This window comes from Trichomycterus rosablanca, chromosome 11 (genome assembly GCF_030014385.1).
Source record: "Trichomycterus rosablanca isolate fTriRos1 chromosome 11, fTriRos1.hap1, whole genome shotgun sequence".
NCBI classification, from domain to species: Eukaryota; Metazoa; Chordata; class Actinopteri; order Siluriformes; family Trichomycteridae; genus Trichomycterus; species Trichomycterus rosablanca.
This window is the reverse complement of record NC_085998.1, coordinates 31,800,674-31,817,947: the sequence shown is the minus strand read 5'-3', so window position 1 is coordinate 31,817,947 and position 17,274 is coordinate 31,800,674. Positions and strand designations below refer to the sequence as shown.

The following is a 17,274-nucleotide window of genomic DNA, read 5'->3' as shown; positions in this document are numbered from 1 at the left end:
CCGCCACAAATACTGCAGGAGACCTACTGGAGCCCGTATGGATCCAAGATTCACCCAGAAAACTTAAGTTTGGTGGTGGAAAGATCATGGTCTGGGGTTACATTCAGTATGGGGGTGTGCAAAACATTTGCAAGGTGGAAGGCAATATCAATAGCCTAAAATATCAAGAAGTATTAGCTACCTCTTACATTCCCAATCATAAAAGGGGTCAAATTTTGCAGCAGGATGGTGCTCCATCTCATACATCCATCTCTACATCAAAGTTCCTCAAGGCGAAGAAGATCAAGGTGCTCCAGGACTGGCCAGCCCAGTCACCAGACATGAACATCATTGAGCATGTTTGGGGTAGGATGAAAGAGGAAGCTTGGAAGACAAAACCAAGGCATGTAAGACTGCATTCTTTGCTATTCCTGATGACTTCATCAATAAATTGTATGAATCATTGTCGAACCGCATGGATGCAGTCCTTAAAGCTCATGGAAGTCACACAAAATATTAAATATGGCTCTAATAGCACCACAACTTCATTCACCAATGTTATGAAACATATCTTTGTATTTGAAGTAAATTATTTGTTTGATTTTCACATTACTTTCTGTGGGCGACAAAACTTTTGTCTTGCCAAAATCTGACCTTTCTGTGTTCATTAAATGATCAATATTTCTGCAGTGAAGCAAATTTATTTTCGTAAATTAAACCTCATTTGGGAGGGTTTCAGCTTTCATATGAGTCATTTCTAAAACCAATGGATGAATTTAAAGTCAGGTTATAAGCTTTTGTTTCCACAACATGGATAAGCGACAGAACTTCTGTCAGGGACTGTATATATATATATATACAGTGTATCACAAAAGTGAGTACACCCCTCACATTTCTGCAAATATTTTATTATATCTTTTCATGGGACAACACTATAGAAATAAAACTTGGATATAACTTAGAGTAGTCAGTGTACAACTTGTATAGCAGTGTAGATTTACTGTCTTCTGAAAATAACTCAACACACAGCCATTAATGTCTAAATGGCTGGCAACATAAGTGAGTACACCCCACAGTGAACATGTCCAAATTGTGCCCAAAGTGTCAATATTTTGTGTGACCACCATTATTATCCAGCACTGCCTTAACCCTCCTGGGCATGGAATTCACCAGAGCTGCACAGGTTGCGAATGGAATCCTCTTCCACTCCTCCATGATGACATCACGGAGCTGGTGGATGTTAGACACCTTGAACTCCTCCACCTTCCACTTGAGGATGCGCCACAGGTGCTCAATTGGGTTTAGTCCATCACCTTTACCTTCAGCTTCCTCAGCAAGGCAGTTGTCATCTTGGAGGTTGTGTTTGGGGTCGTTATCCTGTTGGAAAACTGCCATGAGGCCCAGTTTTCGAAGGGAGGGGATCATGCTCTGTTTCAGAATGTCACAGTACATGTTGGAATTCATGTTTCCCTCAATGAACTGCAGCTCCCCAGTGCCAGCAACACTCATGCAGCCCAAGACCATGATGCTACCACCACCATGCTCGACTGTAGGCAAGATACAGTTGTCTTGGTACTTCTCACCAGGGCGCCGCCACACATGCTGGACACCATCTGAGCCAAACAAGTTTATCTTGGTCTCGTCAGACCACAGGGCATTCCAGTAATCCATGTTCTTGGACTGCTTGTCTTCAGCAAACTGTTTGCGGGCTTTCTTGTGCGTCAGCTTCCTTCTGGGATGACGACCATGCAGACCGAGTTGATGCAGTGTGCGGCGTATGGTCTGAGCACTGACAGGCTGACCTCCCACGTCTTCAACCTCTGCAGCAATGCTGGCAGCACTCATGTGTCTATTTTTTAAAGCCAACCTCTGGATATGACGCCGAACACGTGGACTCAACTTCTTTGGTCGACCCTGGCGAAGTCTGTTCCGAGTGGAACCTGTCCTGGAAAACCGCTGTATGACCTTGGCCACCATGCTGTAGCTCAGTTTCAGGGTGTTAGCAATCTTCTTATAGCCCAGGCCATCTTTGTGGAGAGCAACAATTCTATTTCTCACATCCTCAGAGAGTTCTTTGCCATGAGGTGCCATGTTGAATATCCAGTGGCCAGTATGAGAGAATTGTACCCAAAACACCAAATTTAACAGCCCTGCTCCCCATTTACACCTGGGACCTTGACACATGACACCAGGGAGGGACAACGACACATTTGGGCACAATTTGGACATGTTCACTGTGGGGTGTACTCACTTATGTTGCCAGCTATTTAGACATTAATGGCTGTGTGTTGAGTTATTTTCAGAAGACAGTAAATCTACACTGCTATACAAGTTGTACACTGACTACTCTAAGTTATATCCAAGTTTCATGTCTATAGTGTTGTCCCATGAAAAGATATAATGAAATATTTGCAGAAATGTGAGGGGTGTACTCACTTTTGTGATACACTGTATATATATATATATGTGTGTGTGTGTGTGTGTGTGTGTGTGTGTGTGTGTGTGTGTGTGTGTGTGTGTGTGTGTGTGTGTGTGTTAATTTGGCAGTAAATGGCTTGAAAAATCACATCATATATTATTTAATTACAATAATTAAAACATAACCTTTGGAGAAAAGCCTACTATTTTAATAAATATTAGTTAACAGCTTTCCTAATTATTAATGACAATAATAACTTAAATAGAAAAATTAACTAAAATACAACTAAATGTAACTAAAATAAAATGCATTTCAGCTTAGTCACAACCATTTAAGGAAAAAAGTTTTCATGTTTCAACATGACTGTGCCCCTAATCACAAACTGGGGTCCATAAACACATGGTTCGAGAACACGGTTGAACACCTTTTAAATAATTCTTGGAAACACTCTTATTTTACATAAAAACACAGACCTTACAGGTTTTATTAAACTCCAACAGCTATGCTAACATGCCATCCAGATTTGCACAATGCTAAGATGCTTATTATTCAAAGCCCACTATTTTCTGTTGTATTATTGTTGTAGTAACTTATATAGTAATTAATAAGTAACTTTTATTAGTAACCTACAAGTAACCTTTCCTCTTTGGATTAATTCTTGACTCTTGGTGATAGTAAACATGAGGTGGCACAGCTAGGAGAGTGGAAGGGATGAGTAATATATAGGATATGGTGACCTGTCTGTGAGAAGCTTCACACGTTGCCCTTGTGTCTGAGTGGGTTTGTTTTTGGTACTCTGGTGCCCTGTCACTTCACAAAACATGCCCAATATAATACTTCAAACTGAGGGACAAAAACAGTACACCATCACCATCTGGCCACAAAACGACTACAGCGCAGCCCAAAAGCTGAACCCCAGAGTAACGCCCATCTCTGTACATACTCACACTGTGTGACGCAGCGGTTTTGTTTTACTCACGTTGGTGTGAAAACATGACTTTGACCGAGTAGCGGTGTAATTCGACACTAGTTTATCAATTAAAAAAAAAAAAAAACATTAATCCTCGTATTTAAATCGTTAATGAGTTAAAAACAACTATACAGGCTTTCTCTCACGCTAAAGGAGCACACCGTTCACCTTGTGTTCGCGTGCAGGTTACATTGGTCAGGGTGAGTGCTACAGCCGCTAATGTTTTCATTCATTCATTGTTTTAAAATGAATTTATTCATTTCTTTTTAATAGCATCAAATTAAAATATAATTATGTTTGCTTGATCTAGTACGTGTTGTAATTGGTTCAAAAGTGCAAAAACTTCTCAACCTTTAGAACTTATAGGCGAATTTAAAAGCGAAAGTATAAAAGTTACAGGAAACAGTTACTTTATAGCGGTTTAGTCTGTGTCACAGGCTCTTTTTGACTGATGTTTTCTCTAATATAGGGTATTGTGGTGTAATGCAAATAAGTTTACATATCAAATATTACGAAAAACTAAGTAGGGAATTTTTCTGCAAATTCTTGTGCACAGTGACTATGTATTTGTTAAATTAAAATGCTAAAACAAGCCATTTAAAATGTGACATACATGTTCCTTTAGAAAAATAAACATTTCATTCTCTGGCGAGGGTGTGTTAACATATTTTTCACTTTGAAAATCAACAACATGGACTTCAGGAGTTAAACAGTTAAGCCAGTCCTAAATGAATGGGATTTTGCATGGATAATGTCAGTATGTTGGAGTATCAACAATATATCTGTTTGTTATTTTATGTCTTTCTTGGGACGTACTCACTGTGTAAGAGGACAGACTTGCTTTGAACTGAAAATCAGTGTGTACACTTGAGTTCACAGCTTTTACACTCAAAATGTGGTGCACTACAATGTTTATGTAGTTTGTTTATAATGGACATGGTTGTATTACTCTGTTGGGGTGGGGTGCATACAGTATACAGCTGTGGCAATACACTGCTATACTCCAGTATAATTTGATAAAGCAATTCATACCAGGTGGGTAAAACAGCTGTAATAAAGATTTTAAAGAGAAATACACTCTTTGGACACAACTGGCCGTTTCTGGTGCAGAAAAGAATGAAATTGAAGTGACTTCCATGCTGCTGCAAATGAAATGCATTCGGCATGGTTGAGGTGCTGGCATAACCGGTGAAGGGATAAAAAGAGCATAGCTTTTTCCTGTGTCCACATATTATTGCAAAAAATACAACTCACTGTAAATTACATTATACATTTGACATGTAAAATATTCAAACCCCTAAACAAAGTAATGATGAATATATATGAGTTATATTTTGCAGTAAATTAAGACTTCATCAGTTGAATGAAACAGCAAATGAAAAAAAAGGAATTATGTAGCATTTAAGAGTAGTGACAAAAAAGTGCAGATAAATTGTTTGAGAATGGTCTGATTTTAAATGGAATTGTTTTGTAGAGAGTTTGGGGTTTCATGCTAAGAAGATGGAGACCAACATGTCACCCAAAGAGTCATTTATCACAGAGCTTCAACTCCTGGAGACTTATCACTGTATGAGAAAGTCAAAAACAAGGGCCAAGCCTCAAAACAAAGTCACAAATACTGGAGTACTATTTAAAAAAATAGTAGTGACTCCACAGGGTCCTGCTTCTGCAGGCACAGGTAAATCAACTGAACCAATCAACACTGTGGATTATTAAGCGGTCACTTTGTATTTTAATGTCTCATTTTTTAACAAAACAGGTACAACTAGCAGTGTTGTAGATGAGCTAACCCGCATTGTAGACAGAGTGCCTGCTGCTCAGGATGAAGTGCAAACAGATAGTGATACAGGTATGTTTACTTTAATCACAGGGGTGTCCAATTATTTTAAAAGGGCTAGACTTTAATAAACAGTATTAAACTAATCAAGGGCTTGTTAATCTAAGAAACTCTAAAACTTGATGTCAGTTTTTCTTTGTGCATTAGAGCAATTACAAAAGACAACTGAGTTTGAACAAACATTTGACTAGACTTGTGTTTTGTTTTATGCACTGCCTACCTATTATAATTGACAGAGGTTACGCCTTTAGGTAGGGAAAACCATTGCAGAAATCCAAACCAATTAAAATTTGTTTTAGGGTTGCTTTCTGAGAATAGAATGCTCAAATGGATTTAGCTCATAAAATAAAAATTTCCTCAACTAATACATTTTTACTTTGTTTAGATCTTATTCAACGGCTTGTTGATTTATTGAAAGAGTCTGGTGACAAGCTGAATGAAAAGGTAAATGTTAAGACGAAATTAAAGTGCTTTGATTTAACATGCTTTGATTTAATCTAGCATTATGCATTATTTAAGCGTTCTTAATGTAGTTATGTACAGTATGTTCTTCTTAATTATAATAAATATTTAGTTTGAAAAAGTCAAATGAATGCCACACAGTTACATCAATTCCAAGTACATGGGTTTGATCCTTGTCTCCAATCACTGTCTGTAAAAAGTTTAGCAAGTTCTCCACTGGTCTTCATGGGTTTCCTTAGGTACCACAGTTTTCTTCCACCTCCCAAAACATGCTGAAGTTGGATTAACTACTCTAAATTGTTTGGTGCCCTGGCCAGAGCGTGTTAATGCCTTGGTCCCAGTGTTTTTCTTGACCCTCAGGGACCTTAATCATGATGTAATAGGTACATTCATTAAGCAGTTGTTTTATCAAGTCAGTCTTTATGTTTTATACAATCAAAACAACAAGCGTTAGGGTCTTGCTCAGGAGCCCAAAGTGTGGGCCATGAAAGCTTAATCACCAGGTTTAAACATTGAGCCATCACTGGCTGTTGAGTTATACACAGTCTGCTGCTTGTAAAATGGCTTGTATTTACATTATAATTTCTTGGTAACATGTAGTAAAGATTTGCAAATAATAACATAATAAGATAGCAGATGGGTAAATAAGATAAGGGCCTTGTCCTACTTTACATTCTGTAAATTTACATACATACATTTGACTTTTTGCAGCATCTTATGGTCCTTTCTAACTTTCTCTGCTTCTGTTTCACTTGTCCTGACACAGATTCAGAGGGACAAGGAGCTTTTAGGCTATCTCGAGAACTGTTTCTCATACAACCTCTTTGAGACGCTAACCGCAGCCTTTATCTGCAAAGTGGTACCGGCAAGAGAGCAGGCAGAAGAGACTACTGAGCAGAAAAGAAAAATTGCTTGGACCTTTGAGATGACCAGCAGGCTGAGTGCCCTAGACCTACAACCCATGAACAGGGTCATGGGATTTGGAGCGCAATATGTGCACCAGCATTTTACACCATGGATTCAACAGCACGGTGGCTGGGTAAGATCTATGAACATGCCCCTTCCATTTATTTATTTATTGACTATATTTTTCAGTACCTTAGCTGCCATAGTTAAAAGGCCTAACTGCTAAACTAAACTGATGCAGTAAAAGGGCATCAGTCCAGGAGCTGGACCAGTATCTGCTCATTTGTGCGAGCACTGCCAGAGGGGTACAAAATTACCTCCAGTGGGCTACTGCATTGCATGTTTTTGACTAAACTGGCCTGATCCAGGTCTGGACAGAGATCCCACAGGACACCATCCACGCCTCATCAGGACCATGCCCAGATGTTTTCAGGAGTGCATACAGGCATATGGGGGGCATTCATGCAAACTGGATCGGCATGTGATTTCAATTTTTAACTGTGATTCTAAGCCTTATTGGGTTAATGATTTTGGTTACAACTGACCACAGTTATGTCATTTTATTCTCAACATATTACACAGTTTATATCAGTAAATCTTTTTAACTTGAATCTTTTGTTCATCTAAATCTGATGTGTGATTTAGGTGTTCCACTCATTTTTTTGAGCAGTGTACACACAATAATAAATAAACTATAGCACTACGGTCATGACCGTTTTGGGGGTAACAACCCTATGTTTAAAACCAATGATATAAAGAAAAATTTCATGTAATTTTGAAGCAACATTTTCAAATATAACTGTAATCACTTTCTTTTTTATCTTCTACAGGAAAACACATTTAACAGTAATGAAAATGATGATATGCTGTGAAACCTTCTTACAACCTTCATACAACTCACAAGAATGTTTGTCTCCTTTGTTTGGGGAAAAAAGTTAAATAAAGCAATGACATTATTGTTAAATTAAATTGGTCGTTGTGATCTGTCAGTTATTTATGCTACATTTGGACTGAAATAAAGCTGTGCGAGTTAGCATTGCTATGTATTTGCTTTAACATCATCGTTGACATCTGCATTGTGGCTGTCACATTAATGGTAGATCATTTATTCAAAAAGGACATTGACTATGCTGCACACACTATAAACATATGGCTGATAATGTTTTGTTAAATAGTGATATTGGTGGAGGACCCATCCCTATGGGTTTATATGTTAAACCAAGCTATTTTCCTGTTTTGTGGGAAGCCACATTTTCTGCTATACTGTTGCTGCCTGGCAGTGGCCAAGTGGTGAAAAAAATCTGCATTAATAGTTAAATACTTGAGTGATAGTATGCAAACACCTCAACATTTGCTTGTTGAACCATGGGCATTAATATAAAGGTTTCCCATCACTGCAGCTATAACAACCTTCACTCCCAATGGGAAGGCAAGACAAGAGTTTACACCGACGAGGCATAACATTATGACCACTGACAGATGAAGTGAATAACACTGATTATCTCTTCATCACGGCACCTGTTAGTGGGTGGGATATATTAGGCAGCAAGTGAACATTTTATCCTCGAACTTGATGTGTTAGAAGCAGGAAAAATGGGCAAGCGTAAGGATTTGAGCGAGTTTGACAAGACTTAAATTGTGACAGCTAGACGACTGGGTCAGAGTCGCATCTCCAAAACTGCAGCTCTTGTGGGGTGTTCCCGGTCTGCAGTGGTCAGTATTTATCAAAAGTGGTCCAAGGAAGGAACAGTGGTAAACCGACGACAGGGTCATTGATGCACTTGGGGAGCGAAGGCTGGCCCGTGTGGTCTGATCCGACAGACGAGCTACTGTAGCTCAAATTGCTGAAGAGGTTAATGCTGGTTCTGATAGAAAGGTGTCGGAATACACAGAGCATCACAGTTGCAGGGCTGTTTTGGCAGCAAAAGGGGGACCAACACAATATTAGGAAGGTGGTCATAATGTTATGCCTGATAGGTGTATGTGTCTGTGTGAATTTGATCCCATTTAATCAAGAAAATATTTGTGAGGTCAGGTACTGATGTAGAGAACGCCTGGCTCTCAATCAGTGTTTCAGTTCATCTCAAAGGTGTACAGTGGAGACGTCTTGATGGACCTCATTTTGTACACGGGCACAATCATGAGGAACAGGTAATGATGCACAAAGTTGGAAGCATATAATTTATTTTTATAGAACTGAACTTGCACCTCAAGAAGGTCCTGGGTTCGATCCCCAGGCGGGGCAGTCCGGGTCCTTTCTGTGCGGAGTTTGCATGTTCTCCCCGTGTCTGCGTGGGTTTCCTCCGGGAGCTCCGGTTTCCTCCCACAGTCCAAAAACATGCAGTCAGGTTAATTGGGGACACTGAATTGCCTTATAAGTGAATGGGTGTGTGTATGTGTGTCTGCCCTGCGATGGATTGGCGTCCCGTCCAGGGTGAAACTGTGTGCCTTGCACCCATTAAAAAAAGCTGGGATAGGCTCCAGCACCGCCACCCCACCCCATGACCCTAATTGGATAAGCGGATAAGAAAATAAATAAATGATCTTACACGTGTTACCTGTAGGTGTGGCCACAACCTGAACTCTGGTGTTCACAATACTTTTGGGCATATAGTGTAGCTGTAATATCATTGTTAAAAGACAATGGATCCATTTTAATTGAATTTTAATGTAATTTGACTTGAAGACAAAAAGACATTTAAAAAAACATGAAAATAGACAAGACCTGAAATTAAAATGAAATGTTTGTAAATGATATGTTTACATCTCGTGAAGCAAGCACAGCTAAACGCTACAGACTAATGGCAATACACAGTACATTCCACTACTTTTAATTTTAAATAAAATTATTTAAAGTGTTACATTTACCATAACAATATCATTATCACTTTAGCCTGAGTGCTGCAAGATGTAATAATAATACTTATTCTGATTATCATAGGCACAACATTTCAGTATCACATAAAGGCACAATGAAGTGCTAAATACTGAGCCATTTATAATAATGCAGCAAAATAGATATATATTATGATTCAAGAATATACTAGCAGTTATTATATCAGCTATTTGTTAAGTAATCTGTGAGCCACAGTGTGCTGTTAAATGTCTGGACCATCCAACGTCTGGAATCATCCAATTCTGACTTCCTGTTTGCCAGGTCATAATGAAGTTGGACCAAATGATCAGGAACACAGGCAATTCAATTATAGAATGTCAAGGTAAGCTAATTACAATCAGCAAACGCTAATGAATGCAGCCATTCAGTCTACAGCATTTTAAACATTAGTTGCTGTGTGCAGAAGAACAACCAGACTATGAAAGCAGGCAAATGCATGAGAACACCAGAGGACCGTTAAGACAATACTGTACCAATTTGGGTTCAGGCATTTTGAATAAAGCATAAGCCACTTATTTGTTTTAGTGCTACAGATGCAGTGTAGTTCATGGTTTAAAGGAAAAAAAAAAAATGTACATATAAGGTTGCTGCCTTTGTGTAGGGCTAGATGCCAAGATACTTGTTCATTTTCCCCAGTGCATCACAGACTGTCGTAAGGTCACTGCGCAGGTCCTGCACCACATTCTCTATGCTCCTGGTGTCCTTAAGTAGGTCAATGCTCTGGGTGTATGGATTGTAATAGACAGAGAATGGCCTTTTGATCGTTTTGGCAAATTCTCTGTTAAAAAAAAGAAAGAAAAAAAGATTCATCCCATTATTTGTTTTTAACTGAATGCCTGTATTTGCCACTTTACAATAAAATAGCAAGTACAACCAATTTAATCTCTTTACAAACGTACAAATGATAGTGTGATAATTGTGTGTGAAATTTTACCTCATTTTTTCTTTTGCTTCCTCAAAACTCTCTGAGGCAAAGTAAACATCTTGGAAAGTGGTAATGAGACACTCCTGGTGGCACGTAGTCCTGGGGTCGAACTGTTTCACTACTGCTTTATCAGATAAAGCGTGCTGTGGATTCGCAGTAAGGTAGTTATAATTGACTTTAGTAAGGAGCAAAAAGTAAATCATTTTTTTGCTGTATTATAGCCATAAAAGTATATACCCTTAGCTCTCCAATTGAAGACAGCAACCCTGCTCCATAGGCTCTCAATTGGCCATCTTGTTTGCACAGGCCAAACTCAATAGTAAAGAAGTAGCACTGATGAGAGCAAAAATAGTATTAAAAACAACTTTTGCTATTGTGCTGTACGCGGAACACACAAAACATTAATCAGTAACTGCTTTATTCTGCTGAGGTTTGTGAAGGGTCCAGAGTCTATCCCAGAACACTGGGTGCAAGGTGAAAATGCACACACTTATTACTCACTTACTTTCTCAACCGCTTATCCAATTAGGGTTGCAGGGGTGCTGGAGCCTATTCCAGGTTTGCAAAAGGGTACAGGGCACGCAGTAACACCCTGGATTGGATGCCAGTCCATCACAGGGCAGACACTCATACACACACACATACACACACCCATTCACCTATAGGGCAATTCAGTGTCTCCAATTAACCTGACTGCATGTTTTTTTCCCAGAGGAAGCCCACTCAGCAGAACATTCAAACTCCACACAGACCGCCCCGCCTGGGGATCAAACCCAGGACCTTCTTGCTTTGAGGCGGCAGTGCTACCCACCGAGCCACCGTGCCGCCCACACACTTATTAACAATGTTTAAATCTGTGGGCAATTTATTAAGAAAAATTCAAAAAATACAGATGATAGCTAGAGGTAAGAGGTAAGGATTAAACTTGACAGCTGCACAACTCAAGACACAGACACATTATAATAAATGGTTATAAGAAAATAAAAGTATAACGCTACAGTATTAGATAACTGTATGACTGTGTAAAGAAAGCACACACAGACACAGGTGGAGCATGCCAAACATTGATCAAGGATGAGGATTGAACCCTTCACCCTTTGAGCTACTGGGACCCCTGCTTTTATTAGTTGAGACGTATATTTCTCAACTCTAAGCGTGCACTTAAAATCCAAAGCAATTTCATTCTATGCAAAGCATCACCACAGGTCAGACTGTGAAAGTAAAATTCTAGTTCCCACAAGCCACTATGACATTCTTACGCCGGAATGATGACTGGATTATGCAAAGAGCCTGTCAATATGTTAGGCAAATTGACATTTAAAGACTCACGACTTCACCATGAGGAAAAAAGCTTGCTATTAGTCTCACTTACTGTAGCCAGCTTCTGCACATCTTCATCCGAAGCCCCAAGAGATGCCAGACCAATCTCCTGTGAGAACTGAGCAAACTTGGGATCTGCTAGGAGAGGTACATGACCTAGTAATTCATGGCAGGTGTCTCTGTAAATAGAACCAACAGAACTTTAGCAACAAAAATACCTTTAGTATTTTTTGTAGTTATTTGTTTTAATAACCTTAGGGGAATTATGGGGTTTGGAATTGTTTTAAGCAAAAAACACATGGAGAAAGATTAGGTACGAACACAGGTTAGTCTCAAGGTTGCAAGGGGAAGACATTCAACATTTGAAGTAGTATCTCATTAAGGAGGCATTAATCTGTGAAATACTTCTTAAAAATAACTGATCCAATGATGTATGATCCAGTTCTGTTCATTTCCTTCTCTACCTAGTCTCCCAGTGTAACTGTTTTACTATCTCCAGCAATTACCACCAAGTCACAAATTCAGAAGCGTAAGCATTAGCATGTCTGTCCTTGGACCCATAAACTGGCCAATCGCAGACAACCTACATTGGCTGTTGTCTTATAGCGATCTCATGTATATACTTTATTGAGCACTTTATGTTCATACCTGGTATACATGTTAGTGTGTAGTGGTGGTATTCACATGGTAGTGTTTGGTAGTATGTACTTGTAAAAGTGTAGCAGGTAAAGCAGTGTTGGTTGGGATTTTTAAACACCCCCTTGTCTTTGCCGGGAGGAGAATAATGGTACTTGGTAAATACAAAGCCAACAGCACACTGTGATCAGATAGTTTCCACTAGTAATAAAAAACAGGTACGTAAACACACACTAACTATACACCTACTACTAGTGCTAACTGGGTATGTGTTCCTAATAAAAAGGCCAGTAAATTTAAGCAGTATTTAAAAATCCCTGCTGTACCTGATACACTCATCTAGTTAGTGGGGATCTTACTGGGGTCCCTTTTGATTGATAGCGCACAGGGGGTGACAAAGTGTACAGAGCAACAGATCAGCTACAGTTAGTAATTGTATACTTGGTACTCACGGCTCTGGTGTGTAAAGTGGGTCAGTGCTGTGACGCACATACTGCGTGCAGTTGAACACTCGATACGCCAGACCAGCCAGGAAGTCTCTGGGTGACAGATATCCTGCCACAGGTCGGACTGTGAACCCTGACCTCTCTACAAATATCAAGATCAATATGTATAATTAATAAAATATCAGACTGCTTTCTATCACATATACATACAGGAGTAAATAAGATGCTGTGAACTTGTATATACTTTTACATTGTTTATGAACTTATGTACCTCTTAGGAAGAGAGAAACGTCCTCTAGCTGTGGAATGTTGTCCTCTCTGTATCCACAGTGTTTCGTAAGGAGCGGGAGGTTTTTCAGATACTCGCGGCAGGCGTGGGTGGGGTAGAGTTTAGTCAGTTCACGGAATACAACTCCCCAAGTCTTCACCTCCTCTGGTGTATACTCAATACATGGGATAGGTTGGCCACTGTTACAAAGAATTCATTTACAAATCGTCTTCAGCAGGTTTGATGTAAATGTTTAGTCTGCGATGCAAATATATTACATACGTTTGTTAATGCAGTGCCTTGAAAGAGCATTCAAAACAATTCCAGGATCTAATCTTCTAAACACACCCTGGAACTTAGCCTTAGTTTAATTCATCAGTAGCATGTTAAAAACATATTAAACCACCCTACACTGCATAGGCCAATAAATGGAAGGGTAGCTTATTAGCATAGCACTCACAAGTGTAGACTGAAGTCAGTGACTTAAAGGCATGCTCATAGATTAATCTTATCCATTGGCAGATAGAGAGGCGCCTGTGCAGAGTGCATAGGTGAAAAAGGGTCCCGCTAGGGGTTGCATGTGGGTCGGAGGAGGCGTGAGCAGCAATATACCCACCTCGACTGCAATCAGGGATCTCCCAGCAGCGGAAGACAGACTTACTATGCTAAATTGGGAGAAAATTCATAAATAAAAAAAAGTCCCTGTATGGAAGAGTTGCGAGGAATGTTCTTGCTTGCAAGGGATTAGTGACAGCCAATAAGGTGGTAATAGCAACTTGAGAAATCTTGGATAAAGATGTGAAAACAGTGACCCAACACAGTCAGATCTCTGATCTTAATCATATCAAACATATGTTCTTCACCATCTGTCACCAACCAGCAGAACGTAAAAGAAATTAAAAAAAGAAATGGGCTTTAATAGATGATACAAGTGGTTTAAACAAGTCCTAAAAAGGAGGGTGAATATTTAGGAATTACTGATATTACAATTTTTTGTCTGTTTGTTTGTTTTTTTAAGAAATTAAGTAAAAATTCCAGGTTGTATCAGTCGTAGATGTGAAAAAGGCTTGGTGATGAATTCATTTTCAAGGCACTTTTAATTAAAGACTTAAATTACTAACAATTTGTAGTTCATTGCGATCTCTACAAAGTATTTTCTTCTCTGTCGATAGACGTTGTCTTTAAAGCCCTAAAAGGACATAAAATATAAAAAAAGAAAAATGTTAAATGATTTTCACTGCTTTAAAATGTAATTCATTTAATTTTCTGTATCTAAATACTATATACATTATATAACACAAAAAATTCATTTCATGTAACCGCATATTACTGTTCACCTACAGGATGGTCAGCGTCCAGCTCTGAGCCATACATAAGCACTCTGTGTGAGCACTGGTCCAGTTCTGAGATCTTCTGGGGGAACCAAGGTACACCTTCTCCATCTGGCAACCCACCCAAAACACACACACAGTCCAAAAAGTCTAGAATAAAGAGTAATGCAGCAGCATTATTACAAATACAACCACTCATTATAACCATGTTACTGCCAATTATAATAAATTATTGTTTGCATGTTGAGGATTTCATTTATTAAAGACATTAAAGAAGAGTAATGAATTTCTGACTTACCGGTGTCTGCAGTCCACACATGTTGAGGAGAGTTGTAGGAGATAATGTTGACTTGGTCTTTAAGGTTCTGCACCAGCTCATTGAATTCCTTCTTCGTGCAGCTGCACTCGGCATAAATCTCCACTTCTGTGCTGACTCGCTTAGATTTACGAGATTCAATGTGGGCCAGATTTACATGCTTCTCCTACAAAGTGTTATTTATTTTAACAGAAAGAAAATCACAGTTTGTTCCAAAAAAGCTAACTATTTCATTTGATTTTGTATTTACAGAGAGCTAAAGTAGTTACAAACCTGAAAGATCCGAAGAGCCTTAATCAGACACCCCACCTCATTCTTTAATGAGAAAATCACTGCTGTTTTCCCAGAGTCTTGAGTGTAGCTTGTACACTCTTTGTCTGGTTTTTCATCAATACGGCTAAAGGACGTCCTGCGAAGCTGCACAAAAGTGTAGAAGATTTATATCTTCAAAATAATAGGTAAATGACATGTATAAATACTCAGATATATATTTTAATTCTTATCACCTCATTCACTAAAAGACAGCTATTTTACATATTGATTTTTCTGGCTGCCTTGCCATTATTACTGGATTCCCACAACTTGGAATTTAAAAATATATAAATAATATCAAAAGAAAAAACCTTAACAAGATTAAACACCGCCAATTTATTTCCTTTGGATAGCCAAATGATACCATGTAGTCATCAGTTGTATTGTGTTTAGATACATAGTTTAGGCTAAGTCATTAATTCTTATTTTAGTCGGATCAAAGTTATAATGAAGGAATCAAAAACTGGACTAATTCGCATCAGAAAGGACAAATTGTGATTATTAATGCAATGGCCCTTAACAATACAGAAACAAGTTTAGGATTCCCCCCATTCCTATATCAGAGACCTCTATGTTGTGAATACAAAATGTAAATACAGAGATTTAACCTTATTTTTGTATGTTTATTGAAGAGTTAGTCAACCAGAATCCAATGAAGCACAATTCTTATGACTTACCATATGGGTTCCAAGATGCTGCTGATCAAACATGGCTGAATCCAAAGATAATCCCCGTCGTGCCCAGTATTTGCTGGAGAACATCATCATAGCTGGCTGCATCTTTGGCACTACTTGCTGACCCCTCTTCCTCAGCAGGCCTACAGGTGACTTAGGAATCTCTGGACACTTTTTCTGATTCTGTGGGTCAGGCATCGTTTCTTGAGGCTTGATTTTGCTGTGCATTTCGGACTGCACAGCAAGCGCCTCAGACCCCATCTTCTTTTGCACCTGCGAAGCCATGAGGACTCGTATGGAGTATTCTGCTCTACCCAGCCCACCACCTTTAGCAGCGCCGCAGCCCCGCTTATATAGTGTGATGAAAGACGTTGATAAGAACTCTCTCCTGCTGTGCTGCTTATATTGCTTTGTGAGGGGCTGGTGTGTCTTTCATTAGGAAAAGTTATATTACGTCAGTAGCCTACTGAACATGTAATGCCAGTGTTAATTCACTTAACTCAAAATCAGCTTTAGAACAAAGCCCCGTGCAGGTCTAAGCTTGTTCTGCACTGTCTTCAGCTATATTTACTAAGCAAGTAAATGTTATTCATTGCAATGCAATCTTAGTCTGCCGGAACTTAACATTTAACATTAACATTTTCAGCATACGCTTTCATCCAAAGCGACTTACAGTTATGACTGAACACAATTTTGAGCAATTGAGGGTTAAGGGGCAACTTACTAATGGTGGGGCTTGAACTGGCAACCTTCTGATTATTAGTCCAGTACCTTAACCACTGAGCTATCACTGCCCAATACTTAACACATTTGAGGTTGAACAAAAATTTATATAAACCAAAATTGTATGGCACAAATTATATATTTGGGAATAAATAAATGTAATTATAATAAATAGAATGACTTTTCACATGCTGTTTTAACTAGCTTTGACGTCAACTGTGTCAATAAAAGCAAAGGTTAAATAAGGAGTTAAAGAACCAGTAGTGAACATTTGCATTTATATGTTTTTTGTCAGAGGTTTTTCTTTTATGAAAGTAAACTGGAGGAGAGATAAAATTACAGCTCTGAGGAAAATGCTATCATAGTCTCTGAGGCAATTTCCTGTTGAAAAGGAAATGAAAGAGCTAGGAGTTGGAAAGCAGTCCTGGGTGTCTTTGTTGTGAGCATTCAGCCCTGTTATGAGCTGATAAAAGATACTCTGGTGCTCGATCAGAATTTTCTGCTCACCCCTTCCCATCATATTTTGAAATGTCACAGAGGCAGGATAATGCTGCCAACAGTCCACACTTGAGAAACAAAATTAAATTGAGTGACATTTCTATGTTAAGTTGATTTCCCGAGGTTAATTCCAAATATGACATCGCTCACCACAGGGTAACAATATAACTGGTGGTCTAAAAGATATAGTTGCTTAAATGTGCAGAGGTTCATCGCTGCAGAGAAGTTAATTAACAAAACAGCAATAATCTGCAAATGTATTTGATCTGTATTTCATCTTGGAAGATGTACAAAGACAATGAATTTAATGAATTTAAGTACAGAACATTAAGGATTGTTGTATGTATTTATACTGT

General features: G+C 38.8%; 2 protein-coding genes across 3 annotated transcripts; one reads left to right on the top strand and one right to left on the bottom strand.

The window, feature by feature from the left end:
- The first annotated feature begins 3,393 nt into the window (after positions 1 to 3,393).
- On the top strand, positions 3,394 to 7,542 carry si:ch211-218c6.8 (apoptosis facilitator Bcl-2-like protein 14). Its single transcript, XM_063004727.1, has 6 exons — positions 3,394 to 3,568; positions 4,843 to 5,046; positions 5,128 to 5,217; positions 5,591 to 5,649; positions 6,434 to 6,706; positions 7,404 to 7,542. Exons 2-6 carry the CDS (start codon positions 4,869 to 4,871, stop codon positions 7,443 to 7,445), a joined length of 642 nt encoding a protein of 213 aa, XP_062860797.1. The 5' UTR covers positions 3,394 to 3,568; positions 4,843 to 4,868; the 3' UTR covers positions 7,446 to 7,542.
- Positions 7,543 to 9,272: 1,730 nt separating this feature from the next.
- tph2 (tryptophan hydroxylase 2 (tryptophan 5-monooxygenase)) lies at positions 9,273 to 15,817 on the bottom strand. 2 transcript variants are annotated; one of them, XM_063004725.1, is made up of 11 exons: positions 15,701 to 15,817; positions 14,985 to 15,128; positions 14,694 to 14,877; positions 14,406 to 14,545; positions 14,186 to 14,253; positions 13,068 to 13,264; positions 12,803 to 12,938; positions 11,767 to 11,893; positions 10,632 to 10,727; positions 10,404 to 10,537; positions 9,273 to 10,247 (listed from the first exon to the last, which is right to left on the bottom strand). In XM_063004725.1, the coding sequence occupies exons 1-11, from the start codon at positions 15,800 to 15,802 to the stop codon at positions 10,073 to 10,075; spliced, it is 1,503 nt and encodes a 500-aa protein (XP_062860795.1). In that variant the 5' UTR covers positions 15,803 to 15,817; the 3' UTR covers positions 9,273 to 10,072. The 2 variants fall into 2 exon arrangements, with proteins under 2 accessions (XP_062860795.1, XP_062860796.1); XM_063004726.1 differs by having other exon boundaries at positions 14,406 to 14,506; positions 15,701 to 15,805.
- Between the last annotated feature and the right edge of the window lie 1,457 nt (positions 15,818 to 17,274).

Excerpts from the sequence above, each read along its gene's own strand:
- si:ch211-218c6.8 (XM_063004727.1), top strand. The coding sequence starts at position 4,869 with ATGGAGACCAACATGTCACCCAAAGAGTCATTTATCACAGAGCTTCAA. Across the intron at positions 5,047-5,127 it reads TCCTGCTTCTGCAGGCACAG|GTACAACTAGCAGTGTTGTA; the intron begins GTAAATCAACTG and ends TTAACAAAACAG. Across the intron at positions 6,707-7,403 it reads TTCAACAGCACGGTGGCTGG|GAAAACACATTTAACAGTAA; the intron begins GTAAGATCTATG and ends TATCTTCTACAG.
- tph2 (XM_063004725.1), bottom strand. The coding sequence starts at position 15,802 with ATGCAGCCAGCTATGATGATGTTCTCCAGCAAATACTGGGCACGACGG. Across the intron at positions 12,939-13,067 it reads CGTTTCTCTCTTCCTAAGAG|AGAGGTCAGGGTTCACAGTC; the intron begins GTACATAAGTTC and ends TGATATTTGTAG. Across the intron at positions 11,894-12,802 it reads CCACTTTACACACCAGAGCC|AGACACCTGCCATGAATTAC; the intron begins GTGAGTACCAAG and ends TTCTATTTACAG.